Source organism: Monodelphis domestica, chromosome 8 (assembly GCF_027887165.1).
Source record: "Monodelphis domestica isolate mMonDom1 chromosome 8, mMonDom1.pri, whole genome shotgun sequence".
Lineage (NCBI taxonomy): Eukaryota > Metazoa > Chordata > Mammalia > Didelphimorphia > Didelphidae > Monodelphis > Monodelphis domestica.
In genome coordinates this window covers 78,636,408-78,657,432 of record NC_077234.1, presented here as the reverse complement: position 1 = coordinate 78,657,432, position 21,025 = coordinate 78,636,408, and the positions used below count along the sequence as shown (strand labels likewise).

The 21,025-nt window shown below is 38.1% G+C and overlaps 1 protein-coding gene across 4 annotated transcripts in view; it reads right to left on the bottom strand.

The window, feature by feature from the left end:
- The window catches only part of ERBB4 (erb-b2 receptor tyrosine kinase 4), a 1,424,132-nt gene extending 1,417,668 nt beyond the window's left edge, over nucleotides 1–6,464 (bottom strand). For all 4 annotated transcript variants that reach the window (XM_056807930.1, XM_001369059.5, XM_056807929.1 and 1 more), the window contains exon 1: nucleotides 5,626–6,464. In XM_056807930.1, coding sequence (XP_056663908.1) covers nucleotides 5,626–5,707 — 82 coding nt within the window. In that variant the 5' untranslated portion in view covers nucleotides 5,708–6,464. The remainder of the gene's footprint in view (nucleotides 1–5,625) is intronic.
- Nucleotides 6,465–21,025: the final 14,561 nt, after the last annotated feature.

Genomic DNA, 21,025 nt, shown 5'->3' with positions numbered 1-21,025 from the left:
AAGGAAAAGTTATCTTCAAAGATTTTTTTAAAACAACTGTTATCTCTGATAAAACAATCTTAACCTTTAAATTCAGACAAAGTACCTCTCTAACAAAAGGTTCCCTGTGCCCAAGTAAGTATTATTATATTAGGTCATCAATTATCTTTGTGTTTGAAAATAGGAACCTCTTTGATTATCTTGAAACATTTCAGAATCAGTTTCGAAAGAAATGCTATGAAATGAATAAGCAGAAAATGTGTTTTTTCACAGATACCAAGACTTAAAGAGATGATATGATTTGTTCAAAGTATTAAGAAGTGAGTAAAGGAATTTACTCTAAAATGTTGAAATCCTGACTTAAACCATTTGGCCATGGCCTACATTACAATGTGCCACAAAATGAGAACTATAGTCTCCTTCAAATCATGAGCAATAGCTGCAGTTTCCAGGAATATCGATCTTTTTTTCTATTGAAAAAAAATCCAAGGGCAAGAGGGAATTATTTTTAATTACAAACTGAGAACTCCAGTCAATTGCTATATTAGTGAATACCATGAATAAAGTTTCATTGCAGCTCTAATATATAGATGTAAGATATTTCAGCAAGTAAGCATTAGATAACAGAATCTGCAGTAAGGTAGCATGAGTGGGTTTCTTTGAAGCTATCTGATAAAACCTAAAGAAAAGTCAATGATGATGAGAAAACTGTATCCTGCATAATGTGCTGGATAGATCAGTATGAGAGATAATAGGAGAAAATACTTGACATAATTAATTTTGTACAACAGCTGTAGGCTTGAAACAATGTAAGCTAATTTTATTGTAAATATTAGCACTTCTGCTTTACAGCATCTTTCAAAACAGTAAGATCAGCGGCCAACAGTTTTCACATGATTAACTAGTAAAGCAAGTTTCTGTAAGTTTGCAGGAAATAGAGCATCATTTTTGATGATATGTCTCAGCTCAATTTCAGGTACTGAGAAATTACACAGACATCAAAAAAGGAGGAGAAAATGAAAAATAAAATTTAAAAGGCTCCTCTGGATCTACACTTATTTTTCCCAATGCCTGACTCTAAATGAAGAAAAAGATGCCACTTTGTGAATACTGTGGACTTGGTGCACTCAGATCCTACCATGGACATCTCACAAAGGCAACCAATATTGAAATGAAAATTCTGAAACCTCAGAAACATTTCAAATTAAAATAGCATCTCCTGTCCCTTGTACTTTTAGGAAGCACATTACTATGTTTCTTTTTTTTTTTTCATTTCTTTTCATTTTTGGCAAAGAAGACGAGAGAACCAGGGGCTTCCTTAAGGAAACATTTGGCCTTGGAGTCAGTGTTTCAGAGAAGTACAAGTGACCCTGGATCGATGCCTTTTTTATTTTCTTTCAGGAATAAATCTGGGCAATGGAATGGCTTTGAGATTGTCCAGACAACCAGCCATATCAGATTTATCAAAAAGGAAGAATGGAAACTGACTTTAAGGGCTCCAGCAGTGGAAAAGTAGAGATTGTTAGGAAAGACATAAGGTAAAAAGAATGTACTCTGAAGGAGGAAAAGAATGCACTTAAAGATATACTTACATTTATAAATTAAATGATTAAAAAAGAGATAAAGGGATACTGAAGAGGAATGGAGAGACAGAATGGTTTCATCAGATGATAAATAACATTTCTATTGGAAACCAAGGAGAGAAAAGAATGTTTAAACCTACTTACTTTATTAATGAAGTGTGAATATTATCAAACAATAAGAAGAATTCTAAGACAGCAAATGTACATATATTTCATTAGCAAAAATTATTAAAAAAAATTTCCACTAGGTTTTAGTCCAACTAAACAAGTTATTATAATTTTTAATTAAGCTACATTTTTAGGATTCCAAATAAAATAAGTAAGTATAAAGAAGTGATTCTATATTCTAAACTTCACTTTTTAATTGATATTTAGAAGGAAAAATATTTCTATATTAAATATATATATATATATATATTTCTATCTGGAAAAATCTTGGGAGTCATATTATAAGCCCCCAAACCATCTACCTTTATCTTCAAAACAGCAAATAGTAATATCCCATTTTCCACTAAAATTGTCACTGAATATTAAAAATCAACTGCTCTGTAGGACTCACAAGGGGGGGAACCCCACAGACTACACATTCCACATATAGAGTATCTAAGCCTTCCAAACATCACAAGGAAAAGACTAAATATATGTAGCTAGAGGTACCCTTGTCATAAACATATGGAAGAACAGATAATAATGCTTTTTGAAACTGTATTTTCGCATTTCTTTGATTTTACCCAACTTAAATTTCATGAAAACTTTTCCCATGTAATGTAAAAGTTGCCAAAGGTTGTGAGATATCAATACTATCAACACCTAAAATGTGAAGGAAATAGTACATGATAAAATTGGAGGCCTATAACAGAATTAAGTCAAACACCAGGTCCTAGAAAGTAAGGAATACCAATTGAATTTATTCATGACCCATCTTTTAAGCCACACAGGCACTCCAGTGCAAGTAACATCTATTTTCTTTCTATAAACTGAAGAAGTATTTTGTTTTTCCTCAAAGGAAAAATGCAGGTAAATTTTGGAATTGTCCTCATGGGGGGTATAAGATTTATTCTTGAAATGTAAATGGCCCTGTAAAGTAATGTCTCTTGCGTAGTGAGAGAGTGATAAAGAACAGACATCTTCAGAAATTCTGAGGATTGTCTGTTTACAACTTAGATTTTCCTTTTTCCACCACAATAACAACATCTTATTCAGTTACAGTTATCTAATGGGAAAAATGTTTGGTTTTTTTAAGATCTGTATAATGATGAAAAAAGAGCAATATTTCCATTCCATTCACATAGACCAGTAAATAAGGTGCATTCCTTCTGCTTCTTAAGAAATTAGCATTTCAAAAATATGCCACTTTCCCCTGAACTCCAAGCGTGTCTAATAATGCGAGAAGCAGATTGTCTTCCCTCGTTTCCTTAATTTGTTTCATCTAAAAGCAATTCACTCAACATCTTGTCGCCCTCTGGCAGCTTAGTTTACTTATCCGCACTTAATTTCTCATTTGGACCAAAACAAACTCCTCGAAACTGCTACTGACTGCTAACCGGGATTGGTTGGGGGTTGGGGGTGGGAGAGCTGAATATGTATTTACTTGGGCGCACACACACTCAGAGAGAGAGAGAGAGAGAAAGAGAGAGAGAGAGAAACAGAGAGACAGCGAGAGATTAGACAATAACTAGGTTCTATAATGGTACACTAAGATCAGCTGAACTTTTCCCCCCATGTCTGACCAAAAAAACAACAACAACCCAGCATTCAAGGGCAGTAGCGGTTTCATTGGGATCACCTTTAGTATTCCAGTTGCAATTAAGAGGGATACACCAAAAAGCTTTCCTTTGTCCCGCTCTTTAATCTAGATCACTTTGTGTTTTTAACAAGTGAGGCTTGCCTTTGTGTCACCAGAATTTCAAGTGCATAGTCGCAGCCCGAATAACAATGGGACGCAAAACCTCATACTCCAGAAAGGGATCACTTTGGGTTATGACAATTCGCCAAAGACAGGGGAGCAGAGACGGGAGTGGGGGGAGAAGTGGTGTACACAGCGCTGAGGAAGAGGACAGCTGCAGAACTAATTTGGATTACATTCCTTACAGAAATTCTGAAAAGAGCTTTGAGGAATAGCTCAACTCCTGAGCCGCACAGTTAATACCAAATTGCTGTAGACTCAGAGGCGGTCCCCTTGGCTGAGGCTGAACCAGACAAACCCCTACTAGGTTGCCTCATAGAAATTCCTGTCAGCTAAGCGTATATGTCAGCCTCAACTGCTTTTGAATGGGTCAACCTGAATAATCAACTCATTGAGGAAAATATGGAGAGGATCATTGTAGGAAGACGAAGGGGAAGTGGCCAAGAGGCTGCCTTGAAATCTACAAGCTGCGCTGGGGTGATTCCGGAGGTGACCGGAGTGCAAGACTTGGCAATAATTGATGTTCCTTATGAATGGCAAAGACCGGGAATTCCAGGACCATTTTTAAAGCCCCAGTGACGGTAACTTGGTATTTACTTGAAAAGGTGGGAAGGAGAAGGCGGGAGAAGGGAGGGAGGAGAAGAAGCAGGCATAGGGAGCAAGAAAACTAAGCAGCTGGATTTTCTTCCTAAGGTCACAAGGACACCATAGGCGTCCCTAAAGCATTCCCTAACCCCATCCCCCTCCTTACTGCCCCTGAGGCTTTATCTTGTCAGCCAGCCTCCCACGCTACATCAAGTATCTCTGGAGTGATCACTAGCTGCCAGATCAGGAAACAGCACCGGCTGTCTAAATGGCACCCCTTGGCCATCTCAGACATCGCTCTTCCCTTTTGGCCCTGGTCATTCCACTGATCAGCCATCTCCCTGTTCCCATTCCTATCATCTGGGAAACTCAAGTGTCAGAAAGTTTTAGCTCACTAGCACCGTACATTCTGTCAAAGACCCTGCCCTGAAGCTCTCTCGACCCCTCCTCCTTTGCTGTTCTGTTACAATCCTGCGCCCTGCTACCTGAGGCTAGGCAGTCCAGCCAAGAGCTAGAGCACAGTGGTGCTCGCTTCGCCTCGGATTAGAGAGGATCAAATGATGGGCGAGCTATCTGGCCAGCCCCAGTGATAACTGGGAAGTTTGAGGGACCCTGGCCAATAGTAGACATTAGCAGGAGGAACTCTGGTGGGAGTCTAATCCCACAGAGTGTGGCTGTTATTCTCGTGAATAAAGTTTGCCAAGACCTTTGGCTGCTAGATTAGCTACAGGGCCACCCCTCGATCATAGGAGGGGTTGTAAAGGGAAGGGGATCTCTCTGGATAGTGAATTTCAGAAGAACAGCTTCTAGTCAAAACAGGGAAGTGGTTGGTCTGGAAAGGTCTACAAAGGAGGCTTTTCTGGTAGCAGCTGTGTGCTGTGACCATAATCCAGACTATGCCTGAAATCTTGTCCATGTCAAATACTCAGGCGACTTGTGTCAGAGCCTTAGTACTGTTCCTCTCTCCCACGCAGGTACAAAAGCGCACACGGACATATACACACTAGGCGCTTGGGAATCAAAAGCCCAGGGAGCTCCACAGAGGGAACAAGGCAATGTATGCCACTCTGAGATTCTTTCCTTTTCGCGCCGCGGAATAGCCAAGAGTACTAATTACACTGTTTCTTTTCTTCTGGGCGGGGGCAAAGGAGGTAGTGAAAAGGGGGCAATTTTCTGCGCTTATTGGGATTTTCCGTGTGCGTCTTCTATGTCCTAGAGAAGCAGACAGAGGACTAAGCCCATCACTAAACCACAGAGCTAACAAGAAGCTGGGGGACTGGGGGGGAGGGGGGGAGATCAGGAGGAGAAAGGGATTACACAGTGATTTCCACGCACGCACAAGGAGGAGAAAAAAACCAAACAAGCAAGTTGAAGGTGGAAATAAGGAGGGCAGTGATACGGGGGGCGGCGATGAAACCAATTCAGATTAGCTTCTCCTAACCTAGAAACGATCTATCAATAGAGGCGGGAAGTGGGAGGGAGGGGAGACCACAAACACAAATCATCCAGACAGCAGCAGGTTCCACAGCTGGAGAGAGAGAGAGAGGCGGAAAAGGAGAGACTGTGACCCACCTGACTGAGAAGCGCCGGGCTGGAGGGTCCAGGCTACCAGGAGAAGGCTCACACAGACCCACAGTCTTGAAGCCAGCTTCATTTTTTGGAAGTCTCAAATCCTTTGCCGACAATTACATGTCCAAATGGCATATCCCCTTATTGTATCCCTCAGCTGGATGTGGATGGGCGCGAGTGGGTATCAGGAGGAGAAAAAAGAGAGGTGCTCAGTGTATTTGTGTGTGTATATGTGCGCGCCGGCTATTCCAGAAATGGGGGTGAATGGGGGTGCGCGTGTGTGTGTCAGTGCTGCTCCTGGTCCCAGTTGAGGTTCAACTGTAGGTAGATTCCCCCCAGTGATCGTCCTCTGTCTCGCACCCGCTCTTTCTGGTTGGTCAACAAATAAAAAAGAGGAAAAAAAAGTTGCTCTAGTGAAGGTGGTAGATTTCTTGCTTTCGCTCTCCAGCAGCGCTGCTTTCTCCTCTTTTTGTGCTCTCTGCACCTCCCGTGTGAGTCGCGGGAGGCTGGAGGCGAGCCTCTGACTTCTCCCACGGATCCTGCTCTCCTCTCCTCAGCCCCCACTCGGGGCTCCTTAGACTTGTTCAGGGGCTGCGGGAGTTAAAGCCTCCGAGCGTCAATTCCAGCGCTCCCCCTTCTCTGGCAGCGGCAGCGGCAGCGGCCGCAACAGCAACAGCAGCATTGAGAAATTAACAAGACTTAAAAAAAAAAAATGGGAGCTGGATTGGGGCGAGGGGGCGGGAGCAAGTCGGGTGGAGGGGGGGTGTTCTTGCGAGAAAGAAAAACCCTCCACGGAACCAGGGACTGAGAGGCAGGCACAGCTCTGTGGCTTAAACCCCGCCTCTGCTCTGACCCAGCTAGCCACACCTCTTCTTCCATTCCACCCCCCCTCCCCAAATCTAAAACCTCATTGGCTCAGCCACTCCCCAAAATCCTGTGCCTCCAGAGTTGGGAGAACACCTGTCAGGAGAATGAAAAGGGTGGCGTGGGCGGGGGAGGGGAGCTGGTCTTAAAGGGCTAGTGCCAACTGTGAGGTTAAGACATTCTCCTTCCCGCCCCCCACTCAGAGTCCTAGGACAGCTGGCAGGCTGTGCCGGGCAGTGTGCCCAGCGGGGTTGCTTAGAAGGGGAAAGGGACCTGGTTGCCCCCATGGTGGTCGGTAAGAGCAGAGCCTCGCTTCTGTCTTCCCCAGGAAGAGAAGCAAGGTCAAAGCTCAAAAGCAGACTGCGAAAGTGGGGAGAGAGGTGGTCCTCAGTAAAAAAAAAAAAATGAGTAGCCTTCCCTGCCTTTCTCAACCTCACTCTCTCCCCAAAAAATAATTCAAGGTCTAGTACACACTGTACCCTTTCCAAAGAAGTGAGACCAAGGAAAAGAAGCCTTGGCAGAATAAAGAGCTGTTTGGAAGAAGAAAAAGAAAAAAAAATCATCACCCTCCCACCCTGCACATCACAGCCTTTCATTTAAATGTGGGTCCTAGGCCCTGGTAAGGAGAAGATTTGAGCTGGAACCATAGCTCTGATCATAAGTCATAAGAACAATGCAGGCATCACTTCCTAGTGTCTTATCATCATCCTTTTATCCTTCACTAGCCTTGGCCCCCAGAAACTTTTCCATGGTGAGCTCAGTGGCTAAAGAACTAAGATAGAGACATAAGTGCAGCCAATTCAAGGAAATTATTCTGGGACAGTGAGAAGACCTCATCTCCTCCAACTTGGGGAACAACTGTGGCAGAATGGGAAGGACATTTTTTTCTGGGAGGATGGGAAAAAGAGAGCTATCTCCTGGCTTGGCCATTAACAATCTTTATGGCCTTAGGCAAGTCACTTAGCTATTCTGCCTTTCAAGGTCCTGGTCTATAAAATAAGGGAATTGGACCAAGTTGTGAATAAAGTTCATTCCAGCTCTGACATTTTATTCTGAATCTTTTAACTTTATAAATCCCCATGCTCTCTTTCCTAGCCCCCCCCCCCCATACCAATCTGAAGGCATTCCAAACAGGATGTGATTTCAAGCACAGAGTGCCTTTCAATCCCAAATGGTAGTCAAACTGTATCACTTATTTCTTAAACTGGTCAATACAGAATTGAGTCTAAGACTGAGTCAATGGCTCATCCAACACGTCTATTTGCACAAGATCTTGTGAAGCCTATTTTGAAACTAAACCAGCTTCCAAGGTCCACTCCAGGATCAACCTAATTTCTCAAAGGTCTTTTATTTATCCTGGGACTGAATTAGAGTGGACAATACTTGACCCCACATGAGCTGGGCCAGAACCAACCTGATTCTCAAGTTTGAAAGGTGATATGATATTTGCACAGTTATCATGGAGATAAAAATGTTCCCTGTTGGTTTTGTCTGAAAGTAAAAGCAGCACGAAAGTCCTGCTGGAGGCAACTAATTTCACATGAGATACTTCCTCTTCTTTCCCTGGGATATTTTTAAACTTATATTCTGTCTAAGAATCATCTGTTCTAAGGCAGAAGGCCCATAAGAGCTAGATAATTTGGATTAGGTGACTTGTTCAGGGACACACAGCTAGGAAGTGTCTGAGGCTAAATTTGAATCTAATTCCTCCAGATTCCAGGCCTGGCTGTCTATCCATTATGCCATTTAACTGCCCACCCTACCTAGGATATTTTAATCAGGAGTTCTGGCCCTTAATATCAGCACAAGCTGTGGCCAAATAAATAAAGCAGAAGCATACTAGGAAACCTTTTTAGAGGACACAAGTTTTATTGTCTTGAGTTTACAAGTGGTAGTACTTTAGAAGGGTGTTGCTGTTTGACTGTTTTCTTGTTTAAGCTGAACTCCCACTCCAAGGATTTGAAAAGAACAGGAGCTGAGATAGAATATGATTAAGCCCAAAGCAACACAGGTAAACCAGCACACATAAGGCAACCTCTTAGAGAGGATGTCAGAGAAGAACAATTAGAGCCACTGATTCCAGTAGTATTGTGCAGTCTGCCTTTGGGGTGATCATCTTTGTTCCCATTTTTGGCTGCCTTATGAGTTTTAGTACTAGTGTAGGCACTGTTAATCCCATTTTACAGATGAAACCGATATTCTAATAAAATACTTGTCTTGTTCAAGTTGACATGGCTAGTAAGTGGCAGGGTTGGAATCCAAACCGATTTTTTTAGTCTGAAATTTGTTGCTCTTCTAGTGTACCACAGCTGCCTCAAAAATGTTCATTTGTAATAGTGCAGTGAAGTTTACAGAATACTTTCATCACATCTTGATATATGAAATATTACCATCCCCTTTTTTTAAAAAATGAAGAAACTGAGATTCTGGTAGGTTAGTTCACTTTTCCACAGTAAAACAAAGTCTCAAAACCAAGACACTTGATGCTAAGTGCAAAGTTCTTTGGGAGGAAGCTACTAAATCTCTCTCTGTTTTTTTTCTGCAAAATTCTGCAAAATGGGGACAATAGTGCCTACATAACAGTATTGTTGTGGATATCAAATGAGTTAACATGTTTTCATCATTATTTTATTGTTGCTTTTTTAACACCACACTGCTACTCATAGACTGGATCTTTTAGCTTTAAAATCTGTACTATATTACCTCTTAATTATATTCCATTTTGTATTATTCTCTTATCAGCTCAAATTTGTTAATCTTATTCTAATCCCTACTCTGTCCCTAAACAGTTCTGAAACACTTTGAGAGCTCAAACTATACTTCTTACTTCTCTTGCCTTTTTTGAAGAATCTAAATGAAGATCCTGTATAGTGTACATATTTATTGATTAAACATCTTGGCCAACTTCATTTGTACGTGTCTTGGGGTACCCAAGAAGAAAATAAGACAGAGTGCATGCAGGTCACTTCTGATCTGAAGTTCCCTTTGGCTTGAAATGGGGACAAAATCCTCCCCCTACTGGAGGAAGATGAAATTAGTACTCATGCTTTGGAGAGGAGAAAAGAGAGAACCGAGTGATCTAAGAATGCTTTCCCAAGGTGTTCCCTTGTCCCTGATCGCAAGTGTACTATTCTAAGGTTTACCTGCTTCTTCCGGTCTAATTGATCATCTCCAGATGTCATTTTGTGCTGGATTAATTTATTAAATGTGGTACTGGTATTCAATCAGTCATTCATTCCTGTGAAATGCTTCATGACCATGTGGACCACTCTTTCCATTGGATTTTCTTGGCAAGAATAATGGAGTAGTTTTCCATTCCCCTCTCCAAAATTAAGTGTGTAACTCATGTAAATCACTTGGTCTAAAATAGATTCCAAGATGAAAAAGATAGAACCCTGGCCTCAAGAAATTTACAACCTAATAAGGAATGACAAGACTTCCATACATGCAGGTATGTACAAAAGTATGTATACTCGGATAAATACAATACAAAGTAGAGATAGATACAATATAAAAGAGAGGTGCGAAAGTGTGGAAGAGATCATCTGGTAAGGGATCAAGGAAGGCTTTTTAGAGAAAGTAGCATGGACTTTCAAGTACTGGCAAAATGTCAATAGGCAGAAGAGGAAAGGAAAGCATTCCAATTCCAGAAGATAGTATGGATCATGGCATGATAGCATGAAAATACAGGGCACAGGCTGAATAGTCCAATTTGGCTGGAGAATAGATTACATGAAAGGGAGTGGAAAGTGATAAGCAGGATAAGTAAATTGGATTCAGACAAAGGAGGCTCTTGGATGCCAAGGTAAAGAGTTTTAAGGCTTTCTTTTTTAGACACGGGGTAGCCATTAAATTTTTTTTTTTAGTTGGGGAGTAACATGATCATAGCTGTTCATTAAAAAGGGTCATCAAGTGCAGAGTGAAGAGAACAGAATGGGGAAAACAATTTATATCACTATATTAACATCGTAAAATTAAACCAGACTTAAAAACTCTCATCACCACAATGATCACCCTTGGTTCCAGAAAAAGGATGATAAAAAATTCATCCTACCTCCTGACAGAAAAGAGATGGACTAAATATAAAGATTGAGATATGTATTTTTTGGACATGGCCTATAAGAGAAATTTTAAAATTATGCTTATTTGTTACAAAGGTTTTATTTTATTTTTTCCTCCAGGGTAAGACAATGAAAAAATAAATGTTTGATAACTGAAATAAATTCAGTTTTTAAAAGTTATTCAAAGGGGTATGTAGGATTTATTTTGGTATTGAAAGTCAAAGAAAAATTGTAAAATAGGAAAGACCAGATAAGACCCTATCACAATAGTTCAGACATGGGCTAATTAGGGCCTGACCTAGGATAGTGGCAATGATGATGGAAAAGGAGGGATAGCAGGGCAATAAATTGGGCAGAACAAATAGAGCTTTATCCTAGGGTGCCAAAATTGAGAGAGGCACTAGTTTGGGGGAAAAATGCTTTTATTTAGCTACTCTCAGCACTACATTGATCTGGGACAATTCTGAAGGACTTATAATAAAGAATGTTGTCTGCCTCTAGAGGAAGAACTGTTGGAGTCAGATGTAGATCAAAGCATACTATCTTTCCCATTAGTTTATTTACAGTTTTTTATTTGGGGTTTTTGGTTTTATATGAGTATTCTCTTACAACAATAGCCAATATGAAAATATGTTTTGTGTGATGATACATATATAACCCAGATTAAATTGCTTATTATCTCTGAAAGGGGGAAAGGAAGGGAGGGAGGGAGACTATTTGGATCTTATAATTTCAGAAGATATATGTTGAAAATTGTTATTGCATGTAATTGGGAAAATAGAAAGCTACCAGATAGGGACTTTCTTCTCACCAGTGGCCAAACCTTAGGTGACTTCTTCCTCATTATTTCATTACACCATCCTACCACCATATTGGTTTCTCCACAAATGGCTTCAGGTGTCCCCAGGTACCATCTCTCAACTCTTGAACTGAAGGAATAAGCCATGCTGCTCTCCTCAGGATCTCAGAGGTCCCCTGGAGGCTGCTGTCTTCTCAAGACCAAGGTCTACTCTGGACCAAAGAGAGTATGGAGAATGATTTATAATAGGGATAGAAAAGTAGGTTGACAATCAGAGGAGTTTACGTTTTATCCAAAGAGCAAAAGAGAGCCACTGTAATGTATTGAAAGGGGAGGAACATGATCAGATCTATGTTTAAAGAAAATGTCTTTGACAACTATGTATATTAGGAAGAGACTTGAGAAAAGAAAGGCAAGAAGTGATGAAGACCTGAAGTAACATAGTGGTCATAAGAGTAGAGAGAAAGGGACATACATGAGAGATGTTGTAGAAGTAGAAATGCTGTGATTTGGCAACTGATAGGACATGTGGAATGAAGAAAAGTAAGGGTAGAGTGTAAGAACCTGTACATCTAGAAGGGTAAAATTATTCTGAGGTTTTAAATATATAGTATTGGAAGGATAGACAGTATTAATAGAAAATGATTGTCAAGAGGAAGAACGGCTTTGGGGCAGGGAAATGATGTTGAGCCACCAATGATTTCTCTGGAAAGGTTTATTAGGCATTTGGATATGCATGGCTCAAGCTTAAAAGAAAGGAAGAGTCCAATAATTTTTTATGTCTTTTGAGCAGGTTATTGAAGTCCTGAGAGTAATTGAGATAACAAAGAGAGAATGTAGAAAGAGGCCTAATGTAAAATCTGAAGGGATGTCTACCTTTGGGGAATAGATGGTTCAAAGGAAAAATAGAGAGATGGAAAAGAAACAGTGTGAATAATCAAAAAGGTGAAAAAAGAACCACCTCTTTTTTATACATATTAGAAAGAACACTAGAATTTGAATCAGAAAGCAGAGACTCTGGTATCTGCTGAGTCTATAACCTTAGGCAACCCCATCATCCTAACTCTACAGACTTTTACACTTGCCATCTAATCCTGGAGATAACGCCATTCTTGCATCCTCCTCTAATTAGTGAGTTCTTACATGGAACCTACGTTTGAATAAGTACAGAAGCTATTAATGCTCACTTTTTTTTTTCTTAGCTCGCAATAGGCAACATGCAACAAATTAGTACCTTCCCCATTCATACATTCATATCTGCTCTACTTTCCAACTCCCATTTACATGTTGTCTCTCCCAATAGAAAGTAAACTACTCGAAGTAGGGAGTGTCTTTCTTTTTACTTATATTTTTTCTCAGCACTTAACATAATACTGGGTACATAGCAAGCCTTTAATATATGCTTTAACTACATTTATAAAATTAAGTTAATACCTGCTCGATGTCAAAATGTTATGAAGATCAAACTAGATAACATATATGAAAGTACTTTGAAAACTTTAAAATACTACATAAATGTGACCTAGTATTATTCTGAAGGCTCTTATTTCCCATGCCTTTGTTCCTGTCAAAAACATAATTCTTCTTGACAAAGTCTGGTGAGGAACTGATGACAAGAAGTTTAAGAATAATAGTGGAAAAGGACAATTGCTGACATTTATGTGGTATTGTAAGATTTGCAACAAATTTTATATATATTCTCTCACTGGGGCCTCACAACTTAGGAGTTAGGTGGAATTATTATCTCATTTTTGTAGATAGGGAAACTGAGACCCAGAGTTGTTACCTTCCTCAAAGTCAGGTAGTCTCTAAGATAGCACTTTAATGTGAGACTTTCTTGACTCTATGCCTAGTTCTCCACCCACTCTACTCAACAATCTAAGCTTACCAATGAGATATACAGTTAAATATTTTTTTCAGAAGTTTATTCCTGCTCTCCTTCAGGGAACCCATGGAAGGACCAATATATAACTTCTAGGGAGAGGTAGAGAGTTTCTCTCTTTTTCCCCCTTTTTTTCTTCCTTCCAGTCTCCCTTCCTTCCAGTTTTCTTTCTTTCTTTCTCTCTGTCTTTCCTTCTTTCTTCTTTCCTTCCTTCTTTCTTTCTTCCTTCCTTCCTTCCTTCCTTCCTTCCTTCCTTGCTTCCTTCCTTCCTTCGTTCCTTCGTTCCTTCCTTTGTTCCTACCTTCCTTCCTTTCTTTCTTCCTTCCTTCCTTCCTCTTCTCTTTTCTGCCATTAGTTATAGGTATGGATTTGAATCAAACTTCACTATCATGAAAGTAAAAAAAAAATCAATTTCTCATATGTCCTTTACAACAAACTACTTCTCCATTCCCCATTTTTTTTTACTTCTTTACTTTGGTAGTTACTGTGACTTTAGGTAAGCAATTTTAAATCCTTTGGATCTCAATTTTCCTCATTAGTAAGTAGAAGAGAGTGGATTAGACATATTAGGGTACCTTCCAACTTGAGTATTTCATAATATATGATGAAGTAGGGAAAAACAATGGAAATGAGCATTAATGATCACAAAAGCATTCATGTTTGAATGCAGATCTTGACTTTTGCTATTTACTACCTGTGTGAACTTAGACAAGTACTTTAACCTCTGTGACATTAGTTTCTTTAACTATAAAATGAAAAGATTAAACTTTTTGACCTTTAAGTTCTCTTTCAAGGGTTCCTATGGTCACTTGTTAGAGAGAGCAGAAAAGCAACATAAAATAGAGCATCATTTACTGGGCTTGAAGTGCAAAAAACCCAGTTCAAATCCTGCTTCTGACACTGGCTGTGCAACTTTAGACAAGCTACTTAACTTCTCTATGTCTCAAACAAATCTACAGGAGATAACTGCTAAGGCTTAGGCAGGTTCTAACCAATGGTTTGCTGATAAATATTTAACTACTAGTTCTCAAAAAAAACAAACAAATATTTAGGACACACAGTTAAGTTTAATCACAACTAGTTTTCCCAAAAATGCTTGTAAGACACATATTTAAGTTTAATCTGAATTATTACCATTTTCTCCATTACTTAAGTCTAGAAAATCAACAAAACAATACATCAAACCATATTTTGTAGTGTTTGCCAATTTATGAGGTATAAATGCTTACAATGAAAATTTAATAGTCAACTCTAGAGAGTCATTATGGGTTATCTTCAGAATACCCTTAGTTGCAAACTGCAGAAGTAGGAGACTGTACAGCAGTCTTACTATACTGATAATTCTAGAAGTCTTTCATTTATTTGCATATGTGGAGATATAGACACACACACACACACACACACACACACACACACACAAATAGTCTGCAAACTCTGAGGAGCTATCAAAATATGAATTGTTGCTGCTGTTGTTGTTATCCAGCAACTGCATTTGGGAAATTGTCATGTGATCTTTCTAGTGTATACCCTAAAAGAGGAAAATAAAATTCTTCCTCTGGTTATAATAGTCAGAGAAAGGGGAAAGTTGAATATTTTCTTCCTTTTACTTTGACTTTTTAGATTCAAAAAGGTGGACTGACATAATGTTGGTTTTTGCGTACATTGACAGATGAAATGCCACCCATTGTGCTTCTATTTTTGGAACTCTCTGATATTTTGGTGACAGAGAATTTAATTAGGACAAAGGAAGAGCTTTTAAAATACAATACATTAGGGTTCAATTTGAAGAAGTGAAGAGAAATAACATATTGAAACAAAAGACAATAGCAAAATACAATACCCCATAAATGTATTTTTGATAAACATTCATTTGTAAAATATTTATTTTTGTTATCCTCATCTAATTATTGTCAAAAGAATCTGTACCCAAGATCATTTTTATCTTGGTTAATAAATGTACTTTTTCTTCTGAATCTGATTAATTCTTAATTTTTTAAGTGCTAGAGAGGAGAGTCTAAAATGAACTAAACTAAACCAGAATTTATTTTGTTGTTTATTCATCTGCATCTCCATAAAGTTCTTAGACACAGCCTTGGTTTGTTGAAGTTATAAGGTAATGCCTTTTTCCAGGAAAATTAACAACTCTCATTTTACATATATATATATATGCATATATATTACATATATACACACATATATTTATATGTACATGTATTATATATATATATATCTAAATATACTTATATATACATAAATGTGTGAATATATATATATATATTTATGTACTCATATCTATACCTACATATCTACACATATAATAAATATTTATTCAAATACATATATACAGATGCATATGTACATATCAATTCTTACTGTCTCTAGAGGCTTATAAATTGACAGAGCAAGTAAGCCTTAAAATAAATACCACTTACTAAATATAACGAACAACTAAAAGGAAACAGAACTTTTTTTTCTTTTGTGGACATTTTTGGGCATCTGTGTGTACAATAAACTGGTTGTTGAGTCCACCATTGGCATATTTGAGTGAAATGAGGCAACAGTTTGCTGTTGTCTTTTTCAAGTAGTTTGTTACTTCCCATTTCCTTCCTCCTTCCTCCTCAGCCTCTCAAACAACTCAGTCATGATGTGGTTGGCATCTAGATTTTTCAAAAAGTCTGAAGGTACATTTGCCATGCCCATAAGAATGGGAGTTGTTCTGAGTGGGAACACAAAGAGTTCTTAGAATTACCCCTGGACAGCAGCCAAAATGAAGTCAACTAAAATAATCATTTAGAAGCAATGCATTTTCTTCTGGAATTGTATTGGGATCACCAAATCCTCCAGGATTCAGCTGGAAGGTTCTAAAAGTTCAGAAGGCACTCTAAACTTTTTGAACCTTCTGACTTTTAACACGCTAATAGGCTAGTTTGTTCCTGCTCAATCAATTACCTTTCAATAGAACTCAAGTCCCTTTCTTTTTCTTCAATTCTCCAGCAGTCCCTGGCACGTACCCTTGTAAGGCTACAATCCTTTCCCCACCTTTGAAGAATCTGTCATGTGGCCCAGCAAATCTGGCAGTCTCTCTGCTGGGTCCTGGCCACTGGTGAATTAAAATTTTGTATGCTTTGAGGCTATGCATCCCAGAGTACATTTCATGCTCCAAAGCATTCGAGATTGTAATTCACCCAGCAGAAAAGCTGCCAGACCCACTAGGTCCCACAACGTAATCTTAAAAAAAAAAAAGCCATAGGTAAAATGGTCATGTTTGGCTAGATGGCAGAAAGTTATAATCCCACTAGCAACCAAAAAGGGGAAGAGAGAGGAACTTGAAGTATTTATGTAAATAGCTCACACCAAAAGTAGATTTATGTTTGTATCCTTTCCGTTTTCCTGATGATTTGGTTATAACTATTTCATTCGGATAGGCATAAGAGAGTCTTATATTTTTAATGTCCTGAAATATCATTGAGAAATGCAACCATGGAATCAATGCGATTTAAATTCAAGTATGGATATTCATAATGTTTTGACGTAATAATTTGAAGAAATTATCAAGGGGCAATAGTGAACAGAAAATACAAAACTGATTCAATATTAAACTGTAAACCAAGTTTTAATAGTAGTAATGGCATACAACTTAATTTTATTAAGGTCAGGGAAAGACAGAATAGAGAATATATTGGCTCCAAGGTAGGAATATCTTTACTTTCAAATAGAAACATTAGTAATAAAAAACCCAATGTTTTACATGTTTAGAAATACAATTTCTTTTCAGTGATCCTATTACTTACTAAGAAAATAAAAAGAAGGCATGTGATCAAGAAGGAAGGGCACAGAATCTATAGTCAGATAATTTAGGTTCAAATCCCAGTTCTGTTATTTACTCCCAGTTTAACTTTAGGCAAATCCATTCTCCCTTTGGGGACCTCAGTTTCCTCATCTAGGAAATAAAACCATTGTTTTAGTTGATCTCTAAAGTCTTTTTCAGCCCCAAGTCCTATGACTCTAATAATTGAGAACATTTGCTTAAACCATCCCAATATCACTGACATTTTTGAATCTCGAAACTATCTAGCAACACTGTACTGATGAAGTCAGACTCAAGATTGTTAATGATCAACCTTCCTTATCTTTAAAATGAATTTCATCCATCAAGATAATTATGAGATCTATTAGGCATTAGTGGTAAAATTTATTATCTGTCATACAAAGGATTTCATATTAGACACTACTTTATTTTATAATTTGCCTACATAGCATACCAATGGAAAGATTTTTATATTTACAGGTTTCATTTTCATGAAAAATACATTTAGCAAATATAATATAATATAAAATATTAAAATTACTTCAATTAATATAAATGCATATCAAGTCTACAATGGAAGTAGTCTTATTAGGAAATCATTGACAGAGCAAGAAAAATTATCTTTGTCATATAAAATGCTTAGAGAAAAAAATAATTGTGACAATTGATTGCTGTCTATTAGAGCAAGAGGGTGGAAAGGTCTGCTTGCCAAGCTTAATGTGGCTTTGCTAAATGAATATTTTAAGATAAGCAGAATTACTACTTGTCTTGCCTCTGGTACCCAGAATACCCCAAACTACATTTAGGGACACCCCAATATATTGAGAAAAAATTAAACATTATAGTGACAATCTTTAATTTTCATCATTACAGCAATGGCAGAGTAGAAAGCTATGTAATCTGCCTTTAGTTCCAATTCACTACCACCTATCTGTGTGACCTAGGGTGACTGCCTCTCTGGGGCTTGGGTTCCTCCTTTATAAAATAAGGCAATTCATCTACATAAACTTTAAGATCTTTATGCTTCTGGCTTTCTATACTCATAGATGTTCTCTGTTACTTCATATCCTTAGTATGCATAAATTCAAAGGGATTCTCAAAGGCCATCTAGTCCAATTGTGAAAAGGTTAGGAATTTGCCGAAGGTCACACAAGTAATAGATATCATAGAATATTTTTATTATAATATATATTTTATCATGATCATTAAAGCATATTGGTTTTGTAGCAGAAAGAACAAAGGACTGGGAGTCGGGAGACCAGGACCGTGATCCCTGTTGCAAAAAGCAAAGTGAGCTGTGTCCTTTGGCAAATCACTTAACCCTGATGGCCTAGCCCTTACCACTCTTCTGTCTCGGGATTGATATTAAAACAGAATGTAAGAGTTAAAAAAAACAAAACAAAACAAAACAATAACAACAACAACAAAAAAAAAACCAACAACCTGAACTGGATTCATCCCTGTGTCCAAGTCTTAGGAATATACCATGTTTTAAAGATGCCAAGAATTTCACAGACTTCTTTTTTTTTTTTAATTCTTCATTCTACACATAAGGAAACAAACCCAAAGAGATTAAAGGGAATACCCAAAGTCAAACAGGTAACATCAGAAAATCTATTTCGCCTGACTCCAAAACCAGGGTTTTGAGCCTCAGTTTCCTCACCTATATAATGAAAGGGTTAGACTATATGATCTCCAACATCTCTTCAAATTCTGGTGTTCTACCAGATGATACCATTGTTTCTAAGATTTTGCATCAGTGCCAGACTTAGAAAGAAGTAACCATTAAATTCTTGTGTAATTTAATTCCTTTAAACACATATCAAATCTAATATTTATGGGCAGGGTGGGGTGACAGGACTCTCACAATTTAAAGTGTATACTTGAAGAATTTCTCATAGGAATTCATCTGCTATAAAAAGGGGAAACACCCCATATTGCCCTTTCTTTTAACACCTGAAAACTACAGTCTATCATTGTCTCTTTTGCAATTAAGTCTGAAACTGACTGTTTTCAGGTCCTAAAATCAGGTCCATGTTTCAAACAAGATTATTGTCCATTTCTCATTTCTTTCCAAAGCCTGGAAGTTTTAGCTGAAAAGAATTAACTGGACTTTGCTTTTAAAAAACTTGTATAGGAAAAGGTTTTATTTCACTAAACTCTACATTTCATTGCTCAATGACAGCAGAGCATACATCAATGATGGCAAAGGGGCAATAACAGAGCCAGCCAAGAGACAGAAGAGGGAGGAGTTTTGTATTTGGAAACTGTAAGGAAGGACTATTGGAAGTTTAACATACTTGAGACCTTTTGTGCAAACAGACATGGGAAGTCTTAATGTTCAAGTTTATGGCTCAAAAAAGGTTACATTGATGAAAAAACTCCCTGCTGTTGTGAAAAATGTGATGAAATTTAACTCAAATGTACTGCTCACCTTCAAGGCAACCCTATATATAAACTCGATAAAATGCCCAAATTTATACTCTTTTGCTGCATAAATAAAATCAACAGTAGCTGGCAAGATTAAATTATTTCAAATATTTAAAGAGAAAATTTAGCTCTATCTGCCTCTCAGTAAACAATGACTAATTGTACTGACTGAGGCTGTACCTCCAAGATTGCAAGGTGCAGATCCTGCAAAGATACTGAAGGTTGGTTCCTACTTGCATAACATTCACTGTACATTAATCAGAAGTGTTTGCTATGCAAATCTTGTCATGCAAAGCAATTATGGCTGTTCCCAAACTGACCTCATGTTTATTTATGATTTCAGCTTTTTACTCTGGGACCTTGTCTGGTCTCTCCAAACACACACAATTGTTTTGTTGCCTTTTAAAGACACACAATAGGGGTATTTTGGATTTATTTGTGCCAGGTATAAATGGATAAAACTGGATAACCCTATCAAACTGCAATGCAGTGCTGAGTAATTTTGAATAATATGCCTGTGACTATTCATGCAAACCATTCTCACCCCAGGGTCTTTGTTAGGATGAAGGGGACCTTCTAATAGCCTGGAGCCATGACACCTTGTTTGGTCTGACTCTGCAGCCTTAGCTGATAACTAATGGAGACTGTCAGCCACAGTACACTAAGCAGTAAAAAATAAAATAAAATAAAAGGTGGTATTTTTATAGTAGAGCAGTTAAAAGTGAAATTTTAAAAGAAATTTTAAGTGCTTCTAGGCAATATAGTTTGCTCAGGCCCCCAGCTGGAGATTCACATTGTGGGATTGCTAGTCATCTAACAAATTCATTTAGGGGCTAAAGACTAAAGGTTGTATTATTCCTTAACTTACGAATATTATGTTGCCATAGGAATGCCCATTTTTGGACTCTGGGTTGAGCAATAGTGGTATCCAGTGGTCAATCTTGTTTCAGAGATGACTATCTCACCTGTGGCACAGGACACCAAGTACAGATGTTAGAAGCTTTGTTTCCTCAGTCATTCTGGAACTGATATGGATTTTGATTCTTCATTCCAATAACTCAAAAGTAGCATCTTTCAGCCCCCACCCCCATTCCCCTTTATTTGATGGGTTGTGATCAATCCTAGGAATATTTCGACCACAGCCATCCATCATTGAACTCTTCATGGTTTTACAGATTTGGAGCTAAAAGGGTCATTAGACATAATTTAATCAACTCTTCTCATTTTATAGAAAGGTACACTGAGACCTAAGAAAGTCAGTGACTTGTCTAAGGTCACTGGCAGAGCTGAGAGTTGTACCATAATTTCTCTCAATTAAGAAGCAGCTTTAGGTAGCAAGACCATTGGACTTTGAGGCCAAAACCCTGATTCTAACAACACTCATGAGCTATATGACCATGGGTAAATCATTTAAACTCTCTAAGCCTTGGTTTCCTTATCCATAACCATGAATGATTTTACTTTTCCTACCTATATTAATGAATCATTTGAGTAGAGAAAGGGATTCATATTATAATATAGTAGATAGAGTGCTGGATTTGGAGTCAGGATGGATCTGA